This window comes from Manihot esculenta, chromosome 8 (genome assembly GCF_001659605.2).
Source record: "Manihot esculenta cultivar AM560-2 chromosome 8, M.esculenta_v8, whole genome shotgun sequence".
NCBI classification, from domain to species: domain Eukaryota; kingdom Viridiplantae; phylum Streptophyta; class Magnoliopsida; order Malpighiales; family Euphorbiaceae; genus Manihot; species Manihot esculenta.
Window position 1 is genome coordinate 3,549,474 of NC_035168.2, and position 14,440 is coordinate 3,563,913.

The 14,440-nt window shown below is 34.6% G+C and overlaps 1 protein-coding gene across 5 annotated transcripts; it reads right to left on the reverse strand.

The window, feature by feature from the left end:
- Window positions 1-936: 936 nt before the first annotated feature.
- LOC110621172 (E3 ubiquitin-protein ligase RHF2A) lies at window positions 937-5,535 on the reverse strand. Of its 5 annotated transcripts, none has more exons than XM_021765314.2 (9): window positions 5,300-5,533; window positions 4,599-4,729; window positions 4,404-4,450; window positions 3,408-3,470; window positions 3,159-3,267; window positions 2,656-3,047; window positions 2,450-2,554; window positions 1,991-2,347; window positions 937-1,199 (listed from the first exon to the last, which is right to left on the reverse strand). In XM_021765314.2, exons 2-8 carry the CDS (start codon window positions 4,725-4,727, stop codon window positions 2,041-2,043), a joined length of 1,152 nt encoding a protein of 383 aa, XP_021621006.1. In that variant the 5' UTR covers window positions 4,728-4,729; window positions 5,300-5,533; the 3' UTR covers window positions 937-1,199; window positions 1,991-2,040. The 5 variants fall into 5 exon arrangements, with proteins under 5 accessions (XP_021621006.1, XP_021621005.1, XP_043815187.1 ...); XM_021765313.2 differs by having other exon boundaries at window positions 4,599-4,736; XM_043959252.1 differs by lacking the exon at window positions 2,450-2,554 and having other exon boundaries at window positions 4,599-4,736; window positions 5,300-5,535.
- Window positions 5,536-14,440: the final 8,905 nt, after the last annotated feature.

Below are 14,440 nucleotides of genomic sequence, written 5' to 3' on the forward strand. Positions count from 1 at the left end.
TGTCACAAAATAAAGGGAAGAGCTTTGATTTTCATTTTCATTTTAATTAATTCTCTAATTACAAGTATTTTAATTTTTTCTCATCATTCAATTATTAAAATAATAAATAAATTAGTTAGTAAAATTTTAAAAATATTTTAATATATTTTTTAAATTAAGCGAATATTAAAAATTAAATAGTAAATTATTTTAAAAAATAATTGAATTAAGTTGTTGTGAAATTTTTTATTTGAGGGTTAGTGATGTCTCTCATAATGCGAGACCCTACTTTTGTCTCTTTGGATTTGAGGGTTGTTGCCGCTCTTATTTCGCCACCATTCCAAGCCCTTGCTTTTTTGTTTTTTCTTTTCTTAATTAATAATGGTAAATCTATCTGATTCATGACCTTTATTACTTTTTTTTTCCAAAAGTAATAATGGTTGAATTAGCAGCATTTCACAAACTTAATTTTAATTATATTTCAATTTTTTTGATGGAGATTTTGGCATTAGCCTTTCTCCTTTAAAAATTGGCAAGAAACCCAACAAAACGACAAAAAAAGAAAAGCAGAACGACAGATCTTTATTTTGAGTTCTTGAAACTTAAAACCGTCTTCGAGGTATAAAGAAACCAGCTTTGAACAGACATTCAAATCCAAGAAAAGTTTTGGCAGGCTTTACTGTAAACTTGAAGTGTTACTGTACATCAGAATACAGTTTTGCTGGTAACTACTCCATCCGTTACTCTTCTAGGAGAATTGTCCAATTCATAAAGAATTATGGGTTGCATAAAAAAATTACTAAAAATTTATTAATTTATTATTTTTAAAATTTTTAAAATCTAATAATTAATTTCTCCATTAATTATGATAGTTAAAATATTATAAAAAAATTTAAAATGCATTTAATTTGAAAGCACTAATTAAAATTGAAGCATCGCTAAAATACAAGGGAGTCGTGCAAGAATAAAGCCATCCATATTCCACATACACGTTCTGTGCAGATGTTCTCTTGTTATATATAATTAATTCCTGTTTAGGAAACAAATCTGAGTGACAAACAAATTTACATAGATAATTTGTTCATAAATCTGTCTACATGGAAGCTCTCTCAATATTGTCTTACCGCTCTTATTCATTTTCAGGCAAAGAGTCTCCTGGCCTTTAATACCAAAGCATCTTTTCCTCAGCATGTCATATTTGGAGCCAAGCAGTTTACGTCCTGAAAATCCAAAACTAACGTCAATGGCCTGTAAAAGATCAGAAAGCATGCACGGAAAGTTTCAAAGCAGGTATCCATGCCATTTCAAAGCTTCTTCACAATAAATGGACAGGATTCAGAAACAAATATTCACTTGCTGCTTCCCAAAAAATCATAGAGTTGTATTAACAGAACAGCCTGAGAAATATAGACAGCATCAAAACGGCTATCACTCTAGGGTGATTAGCCATCTGTGCTCATGTCCTCGGTCATATATTCTTTCTATAAGAGCATTATTTAGTCGGTTTGGTTTAAAACCAAACTGAATAAACCAAAATTTAAATATTTGTGAAAACCAAATTAAATTAAAAGAGAAACTGATTGAATGGAATCGATCTGATTCAGTTCGATCGATTGAAATTTTTAGACTTTTTATTTTTTACACCTTATTTTTAGTTATTTAAAATTTAATTAAAATATTTCAACCTTATTTAGGATTTGATCTCTATATTATTAAAACGGCATAGTATTATAACTAATCAATTCATTTCGGTTTTATCAAATTTTTTCTTACCAAAACAAAACTAAAATAACCAAATTATGTGAAATTTGAGACCGAACCAAAAAAAATATAAAAGACTGAATTTCCGAATTGATTCGATTCATTTGGTTATTTTAGTTTGAACCAAATACTGCTTATCCTAGTTGCAGATATAATAGGCTCCTAACATGTGAACCTGGTGTAAATAAAGTAAAAATAAAAGGAAAGAAAAGAAAGATCTAAATATAGCTGCAGCAACATCATCACGCACCTTCAAAGATGAAATGCTGAGGATAGACAACCTGAAACAATCATTAACCACTAAGTAGAAGCTGGGCTTGCAGCACAGGAAGCCAGTGTATTGCTTTCATTTAAAGGGCTCTGTCTACCAGTGTTGGCATTATTCTGGTTGCTCCTTTCAGCAACTGAATAATCAGTTGAACGAGTTGGTACAGAGACTTGGTTAGCCCTACTATTATCTCCGGTTTCAAGGTGCTCCATCATACAAGATACACTTGCAATTCCAGCATTTACTTCTCTCCGGATTTCAGAACCAAGATCTGAACTGCTACGAGAGAACAGCCTCTCCTTCCACCCTCTTGTACTTCTCGAAATAGATTCTTTGTATCTAAATATAAGTGTTCAAAACAAATTAGAAAAACTGAAAAAAGGAAAGCTTCAGACATACACCACTGCAAAAATAAATAAGGGGTCATTTCATAAACTATACCTCATTGACACTGCATTAAGTCTAGACTTTAAAGACTCGGAAAAAGACTGAAATTCTGATGGGCCTCCTCTGTCTTCATTTGGTGATGAAGAGTGGCTAGCAGTACTTCACAAAAACATTTTTGAAAAGGATAAAATATTAATTTGTGTATATAATATAAATATGTCAAACTTTAAGACATGAAAGATTAAGCAATGCATTAATACCGATTATTAAAGGACATTCCTTGATGATTGGTACGCATGATGGCAGATCCAGATGCAGAGGAACCTTGGTCCATCACAGCAGAAGGAAATTGTAGGTTTTGTTGTGGTGGTGGATCCCCACAAAATGCAATTGGAGATGATGGATTAGCTACAGAAACTGCAGCCGGTTCATTTTCCCCTCCCACCTCAGTCGGTGAAGAAGAAACATGGCCAGAAGACGGTGCACCAGGATGAGTAGAAAATACCAAAAAGTGTGGACGACCATGGGAAGATTGCCTATTCCTTTGGACATCTCTTCTACTGAAGTGGTGGGTCCTTCCCATAGCAGCAGCAGCAGCCAAGTGCTGGATAATTCGCTCTTCAAGATCAGAATCACTTGCACCAACTGGTAGCTGCATTCAGTGCCAAGATTACATCAATATGATCTGGTGGATACAGCTTGAAATTGGTTCTGTAACCAAATAATATCAAGCAAATATTTCAAGTGATGACAGAAAAAGTACATGTTGCAATTCAAAATCGCCAAGAGTAGGATGACGAAATATAGTGGCATTTCTGGATGGAGCAGCCCTGAAGTTCCTCTCCCGCTCTACTGCCTCAAGCAATTCTTGACTGCCATAGTTTGTGCATTATGTAATTTAGTAAACGTAAAATAAATAAAAAATAATAATTGCTCTTGACAAAATAATGTAATGAAAATCCAAGAATTCAACTCAGGTATGTTATTAAAAACAATAACAAACAAAACAAACCTTGTGGGATCCTTCAGATTGATAGATTGCAAACACATGGGACACTGGGAGCTTCTCTGGCACCTACAAGTCAAAAAATTGTGTAAGATGTCAAGGGTATCTTCTCTTTCCTTCTCGATTTCACTTGTACACCTCAATATTCCACATCAACCTCTGAGAAAAGTATTCCCTTAAGAAAGACTATACTAGAGACTTGATGCTATTCCTACAATTTCAGGATTGATCAACTAGGATAACTTGAAAATGCAGTGATTTTAAATTAAAGGAAAAAAGAGGAAACAAAACTTCACATAAATTTACAATCGAAGTCATATTATCTATTGAAGAAAACAAATACAACTCAGATAAGGTATGAAACCATCCAGTTTGACATCATACTTGAGTTGAGTTATCTGGAAAAAGGAGCATCATAGACAATCCCCAGAGGGCCATTGATGCCAGAAAAACAGTCAAATACTTATGAAAGGAAGACTATGAAAAACAAGAGTGTTAATAAAGAACTCTTAACAAAGAAGCACAGTTGACAACTTTTGGGGATGACTATTCATAAAAATCCTTACAAAGTACTATGCCGCCAAAACAAACAGCAGGAAGATTAGAAACACTTTCACAGCCCAACGACACAGAGCAAAACTATGCACCATACGACAATCATATCAAAATTAAATACCTCCTAGGATCCATGGCATCAACAGTAACCTGCCTGTCTTGTTTCAAATGCTACTTTTTTTCCATATCACAAAGAATTCCTCTATCCCTACTCCCTCAAAAACAAAACTACTGAATTCCACAGAGCTAAACAGTTAAACCTATCCATGTCAAGGATAAAATAAAAACAGAACACAAAATGAATGATGCATAGTACTTGTCCTCTTCAATTTCTTAGTCCAAAATGCGTGTGCCTAATTTTGTAAAACACAAAATGGATATGCTTTGCAGAAATGATAATTGTCAAAAGTGAAAAAGGAAGAGAATTAGTGATGCATTGTACTGCACCATTCAAGGATGCACTGGAGATGATACTCGTGATTGCAATTAGTCACCTGCAAGGCACCAAAGAGAACATAACCTTTAGGCATGAAACAAGCACAAAAATTAAGCAGATGAAAAAGGAAATGATGCGTAGAAATCCAAGTCTAGATATGGACGAGCAAAAAAGAGAGGATTATAACTAATACAGCAGAAATCTACCGTTGAAGGATCACTTTCACAAAATTCTTCAAGACAAATGCTGCAAGCATCATCATAGGAATCCTGAATTCCTCCTTCCACAAAAGCTACAGCTGATGTCATATGAGTTTCAGGTTTCTTGGTCTCCATCTCTGGAACCTTACAAACACCAAAATCCACATGAGTTCAAAATAAGCAAACACTCTAAAATTTATAGTTCAACTAAAGCAAACTCAAATGCATATAACATCTCCAAAATTTAAAAAGGAAAAGTTAATCATTTCTCACCTAAATTAGGGACCAAACTTAGAAAAATAAAAAAAAGGTCACTGGTGGTGGTTGGCTACAACATTCAGCTCCACCAAGAACTTAACCTTATGTTACCCACTATTTGTCAAACCCAAATATAAGGCTCAATCAATAAATAAGCAAAAAAGAGCAGTAAGTAATCAGGGCAAATTACTTCCTTTTACAATTCATAAGAGATTCGCAAGTAGCATATGAGGATTCATTTGAAAACTCAAAGAAAAGTAACTATTCCATCACTTACAGGTATAAAATGTTCTAAACAAAATTTAGCTGGAATTTTAGACACACAGATGAAACCCAGATAAGAATCTAAGCGCTGAAATTAACAAAGAAATTAACCCATCAACAACACAAAATCTTGGAAAACCAAGAGGGGCAAGAAAAATTGCACTAAAAGAAAAACATGGGTTTACCTCCAGTGAGACTTGGATAAGAGCTCCCTATATGGGGTTGAAGAAAGAAACTCAAGCAATGCCCATGAAATGTTTGAAAGATCAAATCTTTTTGCGTGATTCCTTTGGAGGGGAATGGTGCTAGAGATCCATGAAACCCTAGAATTCAGGGAAGCGGTGACTGATGAGAGAGAGAGAGAGATAGAAGACGTGGCCACTTTGAATTATGTTTTTATTCATCCGTTGGTTTCGTTTGATTGTTGGTAGCTTTTATTATTATTATTATTATTATTATTATTTTATATATATAATTTATAGGGCTGGAGAACAACGGTTCACCACCACTTGCCCTAGAGTGGCTTTTATTTTCTCCACCACTCTTTAATAAATAATTTTATCTTATCTCATGTCATTGACGAATATTCTTTTGTCATCTATTCCATCTTTTTTAATTAATATATTTTTTCATAAATATTCACCCGTGACATCAAGATAAACCTATAATTATTAAATATATTAAAAAACTAAGGAGTTTTGGCTTAATTTACGAAATTTAATTTATAAGTATTTTTAAATTTTAAATTTTTATGTGTTTAATATAGGTGATTATAACTAGTAGATGCTAGTAGATGAAAGTTAGTGTATTTAGTTAATATTTTATTATAAAAATTATTAAAAAGAATAAGTTAATTTTTCATTAAATGAGAATATATATTGTAGTTGTGAATTTTAATAAAAATATTCTAGTAATTTAATCGATTAAACTAACTTATAATTAGGATACTTATAAAGATCAAAATAAAAAATTGAGGTGTCCGCCTTTTTTTTTTATTTATTCTTCTAAGTTTTTTATAAATTTATTACATTACTATAAATAAATTGATCATTTAATTTTTAGAGTTTGTAAATTAAGCTAAATACCCTCTAAATATGATACAATCGCTGTAGTTCATTATTTAGATGAAACAATTCGATCTAAATTTATAATACATATTTAAATTTTATTATTATATTTTTATTCAAGTAAGACCACAATTCTAAATTGTTTAGAGATTTGGTTAGAACCATGATCTTGTTCGATCAAAATCAAATGTATATATTCAATTAAATTATATAGCAAAAAAATTTTTAAATTAAAGATTAAATCCCTATCCTGTATCAAAGTTACTATTGGATTGAGAAAAAATATTTAATTCTACATGAATTATGTGTCTAAATAAAAAAAAAACTCTTAATCTATTATTTGATAAAATAATTTAAAATTGAGATAGATTTCTCATAAAATTCTAGTATTGTAAAGATTTGATCGATTACAAATAAATGGAAAATGCAAATGAAAATGGGTGTAAATTGAAATACGCAGTGAATTGTTAAATTTGGGTAAGCTAAATTCAGATCAAATATAATTCACTTTAAAAAATTAGTTTAAAAGGGAGAGCTAGCGACCCAACTGAAATTCAAAATACAATTCACTTTAAAAATTGGGTAAAAAGAAAGAGGAATCCAGATGAAATTCAAAATATAACTCGTTTTAAAAGCGAGTTCAAAAGAAGAGCGATGTGAAATTCAATTGAAACTGTGAACAGTTGCCGAGACGTTGAAAGAGAAATGACTGACAGGCATCTGGTCAACAAAAGTTGGACCTTAAATTACAAAAGTTGAATTTATTTCCCCTGTCATTCCATTTTCCAAACCACTAATCACATGAACTCTTTTGACAATAAGCACTAGCATTATTCCAATATATATGCACATGAGTAACACGCAAATTAACTCACAATTAGAGCGGGTCAGATTGATCTGACTCAAACACATAAAAAAATAACCCAACTCATTCGGTGTGATGAAAAATATAGAAACAAATTTAATTATATTATAATCCTATTAAAATTAGCGTTAAAGATAAATTAAATAGATGTCTGATAATTAAAAAAAATAAAAATATCTATACATGCGACTCTGTACAGTGAATAAGAAAAAAAAAATAAAAGAGAGAGAAGCGAATCATTTCAGCAAAAGAATCATATTATAAATTTAATTGAATTCAGTTTAAGTAAGTATTTAATGTGAATTCACATATTTATTTAAGGTCAAAGGATCATATTTAATAAGGCAGGCATGGATTTTTTTTTTTAAAATAGAGATTAAAAATTGGGAGAGTAAAATATGATATTTTTTAAATTTATTTAAATATATTTATCACCATACTAAACATGTGAATACGACAGACATGAATTGTTACGGTTAAAGAAAAAAAAGTTTAACATTCAATTTAAAAAAAATTATTATTTAATTTTTATGATATATAAAAATTCATTAATAATTTTTTTTATTTTAAAAAATATATTTAAATATTTTTAATATTATAAAAATTTATTAATTAGTAATTCAATTAATTTTAACTGTTAAATATTATAAAAAAATTTAAAATATCTTCGATATAGAGAAACTAATTAGTAAATTTTTTAAAAATTTAAAATATTAACTAATAAATTTTTTATAATTATAAAAATTAAATAATAAAATATTTAATAATTAAAATTAGTGAAAGAATTAATGAGTATATATTAAAAAATATGAGAGGTATTTTAATATATTTTTTAAAATTAAATAATTAATTAATAAATTTTTTTATTATAAAAATTAAATAATAATTTTTTTTAATTTAAGTACGGACAAATTGTCTACCAAATTTGCATGCAAATTAGGTGGGGTTAGCTAGGTGTAGATGAGGTATAGATTCTTGGTGCCGTTGTGGTAAGATAGGAAGTACAGAATAAGCAAATTTCAAAGGAGTTATTGTTGGGATACTGGCACCTCTACTGCATCCACCAAATTACCATCTTAATGGAGTTTAAGATGAGTTCATATTTAAAAGACAATTGCCAAAAAAATAAATTCTGTGAGGAATTTGGGTTTTATATTTTAGATATTCATTTATATAAATAAAAAAAGAGATAATTGCAAAAAAACTTATTTTTAAATTTACTCCAATTATATTTTATATTATTTTTTTCATCAAATTTTATTTTTTAAAAATTATTCTAAATCTATCATATTGTTATTTATATAATTAAAAATTAATAAAATTCTTATGTCTCATGACATATCATTACTATATTATCGATTTTATAGTGAAATTGATAATAATTTAAAATTTTTTAAAAATTATTAATATTTTTTTAAAATTAGAATTTAAGTGAAATTGCACTAAAACTAAAAAGTAGAAAGATTTTTTTTGTAATTATTTGTTATATTAATTAAATTTTAATTTTTTTAAAATTTATGAAGGAAAAGTGGAGATTCGGATCTAAATCTCTAGGTAAATTACATATACATATACCTTTAATCATTAAATTAAAATCAAGTTAAACAATTAAATCCTAAATCAATATATCATCAATATGTTGAAGCCCACTATAATTATTACTATTTATAAAAAGCATCACTAAAAAAAAAACATTATTTTGATACTCAAAATATTAAATCATGCTAAATACTATTTTAAATTAATTTTAATATCTTATAATTAATATATTTAATAAAGTACTAAAATTTAAATTATGATATTATTTTAATATTTTATAAATTAACTTTTGGCTAAACCTTCCAAATCTGAAGGAGAGCTGTAATCATTGCATTGATGGCATATGATCGCCAAATTTTGGTGCCAGCAATAGATATTGAACCTTTTGAAAAACAGGAGGAAATACTCTTATAGCCGTATCAAGCGTACTGAGTAGACGTCAGCGCTATTTAATTCAAATAAAAAACAATTGATCGAATTAAATTAATTTAAAATTTAATTAATTTAATTTAATTTAATTTTAAACCGAATTATTTGAATACTCATATTAACACTAATGAATATGAATTGGCCAAGCCCTATAAGACCCTTATAAGATCAGCTCATGGCTCCATTGTCCTTATATAAATATGATGATATGCATCTCTTAATTAGACCTCATTATCTTGCCAACTATATAATAATTCTTATTCTTGTTTATTGATGAGAAAATTCAAAAATCACTTAAATTTGTAATTTTTAATTTTATTCAATTATATACAAACTTTTATAAAATTGTTCATTGTAATCTAATTTAAAAATGCACATAGTTAAATTTTCTAAAAAGGTGTGAATTTTCTAAATATTTTTATGATTATATTTAAAAATATATATAAATTTTATAAATATTGCATACATCACTGTGGTTAAAAAGCTTAAATAATATATATGATGATCTGAGATCCAATAGAATAGGGTTTTACAAGGGTTTTGGTATTGAAGAATAAAGTTTGGTCTTTCTCTTTAGAGGGGTATCCCTTTTATCCTTTCTGTCTGCTTGCTGGTGACGTACAACGGCTCTCCTCTGATTGGGCCACGCGTCTCTGCCATACAGATATGAGCGTACGAGGATATCAGGCGCCTGCTCCATGCGTAACGGCCTCTGATTCTCCCCCGTGCGTACGCTCGAGCGGATCTGCCAGGCTGTATGACGAGTCTCGTTCTGGATCCTGGGCTGGGCTGGACGCGGAACCCAGGAGGAGAAGGAATCCGTGGGGAGGTTATACGGGCTGGGCCGATCTCGATGGGGAAGAATCTGGTGGAGTCCAGCCTCAGGGGTCTGATGATCTGGGCTTGTTTTGAGAGGGCGTGCGGGCCTTCCTTTCATGGGCCGTGGCCGTAATCTAGGCCCAGGAATGGGGGTAGGAAAATCCAGCGGTTATCAATTGCCCCTTCACCTTCTTGGCAGTTATTGCTCCGACTGCCGAGGGGGTGAATATCGAGAACCATTATGACCGCGCCTGTTCGCGTGTGGATGCCTTCATAACTCCCTTTCATCTTTTTGTCATTCCTCATTTCTTGAATCCTATCTGCCTCTTTCCCTTTCTGGCCTTTCCTTACCTCTCAGATACTCTGATCTTCTTTACTTTCCTGTCATTATCGCCTGGACATGCTTCTTTTTTCCTTTTCCATGAATATCTTTTAAAGATCCTGACATCGTGGGCTTAGAGTCTAGAGTTACTTTGCGCTAAGACTTCAAATTTTGAGTATATATCAGTGTTGACTCCTCTTCACTTCTAGCCCCTTTGTCGAAGAAAGGGAGTCTTTCCCTCTAACCCGCTGTCTGTTTCCTTCTTCCAGCGAGATTCTCTTATTTTTTCTGCAAAGGATCTATTTGACGCCTTTTTCAAACGGATTGAGGTGAGCCTGGGGCTTCATTGCTTTGTTGCCCCAGGGGTTTGCTTTAATCTTGCTTTCATTATCTTGACAAAAGATTATCCTGACTTGCCTCTGTTTGGAACTTTTTGCAGTACCTGAGATAAAGATGGGTCAGTCCAAACCTTTTGAAAATCTGATATTACCTCGAGGGAGTCTGAAGGTTGCTTCCGAGGTCCTCCTAATAGGGCGGTTGATGGGAGGAGCCGTTTGGCAGGTCATTGAAATTGTTTTATCCGGATCGTCTGGCTGGCCTCCTCCTCTGGTTACTGTTCGAGCTCCAAAGAGGCTATGGGCCGTTGAGAGGTCTGCTTTGCCTTTACCTTCCTTCGAGAAGGAAATTTCCCCGATGCCCCTGTTGTCTGCTTTTGATATAAATGGAGGTGGCGAAAATGATCAATTTATTGTCCCCTTTGGTGTGGAATACCTGTATTATGAGAGGCTGAGATCTGCTGCACTCAGTCAAGCTTCCGTCGATGCCTTCGAATATATGTTCTGTGATCTGCTTGAAACCGTACCTCGAAGACTTATGTTTTTCATGCGTGACATACGAACAGCATATAATATCTGAGCTTGTTCGAATGTACCGTGAATCACACTTGGGCAACCGAATGTTTGTCTATAGGGGAACAGTGAGAAATGCTTATGGGAATCAACTTATTCAGTTCTCCTATAATAACGAACCAGGGTTCGGCCGACCTACGAGCTCGTTTTCCGTATTCAAGAGTTCCTCTGTATCGAAAACTAGGATAGTGATAGGTGATAGTGATGTAAACGTAGACGATGTATCTGGTCATGTAAATCCTCTAAGGATAGCTTTTTGTTCTGTAATGTGGGTATTTGTAATGCGCTGTAATGAAACTTTCATTTTTTCGTTCATATCCGAACTGTTCTTTATTATGCATGAGATGTTGAGACTCTTTTCTTCGTGGTTTTCTCTGAGAAGTCTACGATATTGTTTTTTTTTCCTTCTTGCTTTTTAATTGATCCGACCTGGAATCCATTTAGCCAGTCTGAGTTTTTAGTTTACTCTTTTCGAGCTGTACCGACCGACCTGCGAGCTTGCTTTCGATTTACTTTGTCCAAGCGAGACTAATCCGACCTCCGAGCTCTGCTTTTAATCAAAGGGTTGAGCTTCTGATCCATAACTTTCACTTTTCTTTTTTCGAGCTGGACTAACCGACCTGTGAGCTTTGCTTTTAATCAATGGGTTGAGCTTCTGACCCATAACTTTGTAAGATTCCGAGGCGTCTTCGTCGCTTCGTTCTGGGCTCCTGGCCTTTGCTTAATGATGATCCTTCTTAGGTGATAGGCTGGTCTGATCTTTATCATGCTTCCCCCTGTTTGTCTCTTTGGGTCTTTCTATGACTTACTCTTTTTCCTTAGTTTTTACTGCCTGAGCGGTGATGATGTGTATTTTGCGTGTCAGGTCGTCCTGAGGGAGAGATTCAACTGGAGCTCGGTTTCAAGGTTTTGACAACTTGAGTTTATTTTATGCGAATAGCGTGTGGGCCTTCGGCTGATGGGCTATTGTCGTGGGCCTGGCCCTTTGTAGGGGTGGAGAAGCCCAGCGGTCATCTCCCTGCCCCTTTACCTTCTCGCCGGTTATTATCTAACCGTTGAGAGAGTAAACTTCGAGAGCAATTAATGATCGCGCCGCTCCAAGACAAGATGGTTTGCCGTCGAAGCTGAGTTCTGGATGAACTCAGGTTCGGCAGCCGAAGGTTCATTCGGCCGCCGAACCTCCTGCATGGTGGCTTAGGCTGCCACAGCTTGCCCCCGCGAGTTTTGCATGTTCGGCTCTGTTTGGGGGATTCGGCCGCCGAAGGTGCCGCCGAAGGTGCTTGAGTTTCGTTTCTGGAGAGGACATTCGGCCGCCGAACCTGCCGCCGAAAGTGTTCTGTCCAGCTTCCTTTTGCATGCTTTGCATGGTTAGTTGAGTGAGTTGAAAGGGTTTCTGGGGGAGTATCATAGAGGTATTCAGAAGCTAGTTTGGTCCCTCATTTGCTTTTATCTGTATCTGTACAGACCAGAGGAACTAGAGAGAGCAGCAGTGAGTACTGCTCTAGAGTGTACAGAACCTGCAAAGTCAGTCCAGAGCCAGAGGTGAGTGGAACTAAACTGATTACTTGATTTAATTCAGACAATAACTGCTTTTAGCATATTTCATGCATCATATTTATACCATAGGGTGATTGCATTAGAATGCACAAAGATGTTGCATTGCATAGCTTCATTGTTGGTGTGGGTAAATGCTGAATGATCCAGTAGTTCCAGACAGGAAGACCAGGACCCCATTCTACGGCCTGGCAGGTAAAGGAAGACCAGGACCCCATTCTACGGCCTGGCGGGTATAGGCAATTGGTCTATACTGGCAAAGGGTAAGTACAGGTGTTATATACACATATACATATATGGTACAGGAAGTCCAGGACCCCAGTCTACGGCCTGGCACGGTTTACTGGGATTATGTGGTGACAGGTTTACTCTTGATGTGGTTTGTCTGTATTGTGACGCATTCCATGAGATCATATTTTACTGAGATATTTTACTGTTCTACTCACTGGGCTATAGAGCTCATCCCACTCCCTTAACCCCAGTTTTGCAGGTTCAGTGTACAGTGTACAGGAACAGTCCAGCAGAGTACAGAAAGAGTAAAAGAGTTTGTAATAGTATAGAGTGGACATGTAAATTGTAATGAGATGTTATAGTTGTGTATAATGTTAGAGTTGTGCTTGACTTAGTGGTTTGTGTTATAAAGCTTTTGTTCCATACATGATCTGTATCTGCATATATATGTTTTTATAACCAGGCTTAACAAGTATGAATTACCCATCTAGAGCAAGCTCTAGTCAGGGGTACAGAGTACAGAGTACAGAGTACAGAGCACAGAGATAGTGCATGCACAGGTTAAGCCTTGGTTCAGCAAAGAGTTTTATTTTCACAAGAATTGTATCATGTATGAGTTTTACAGGTACACAGAGAGTATAGCAGGCTTGCTACGGGTTCTGGCGGCCTTAAGCCGACCTGAATCCTAGCGCCGGTGACGGTCCATTTTGGGGTCGTTACAGAGCTCCTTTCCAAAATGAAAGGATAGTTCTTCCAAACCCTCCCCCCTGGTTTGATGGATCCCCAGAGGGGGCGTTGTATAGTCTTTTTTCTCAAACAGAGGGATTTCAGTCTACCTTTCCCTTTTACTCCTTTTTTTGTCGAGGTTTTCCGATACTTCGGAGTAACCCCCCGGATGTTATCCCCAAATTCTATTCTGTTCATGAGTTGTTTCGAATCCATCTGCCGAAGTTGGGGTTTCACACCCACGGCCTGTCTGTTCGTCACTTTCTTCCGTCTCGTTAGGGCGGTTTAGAATTTCTATTATTTTTCCCCCCGTAGTGGGTTGTCTCTTTTCACGGGCTACAAGGATTCCATAAAGGGATGGGTTGAGAATTTCCTTGTGACGGAGCTGAAATTAGAATCCGCCTTATCATGGGAAGTGGATCTAAGTTGGGAGGATGTTCCTCAGGGCTGCAATGACCTGCCCCGGTTGAGCCTTATTGAGCAGGTGGGATTGCTTCGACTGACTTCTGTTGAAAAGAAGTATGACGTCGAGAAGTGTATGTTCGTGTCTAATCTTAGGGATATCCAGGACACGGGTATAGTGCCTCGTCCAATGACTCTGTTTCTTCGTTGTAAATGATATTATAAAATGCGCTAATCCTTTATAGTTTCGTGTTTTTGCAGCTTCTGTCGTTGAAATGGAAGAGATCAGGCATCCGAAGAATTTAGTCCTGTCTCGGGATAATATGCATGCAATTTTTTATGCCCTTCGGGCTGGGCGTTCTGTGCCTGAGGTCGCTGCAGAGGTGGCTCAAGTTGCTTCTTCCAAGAAAGTTAGCCGACCTCCTACCAAGGCTTCCTCTCGAGATCCTAAGCTGAGCTCTCGA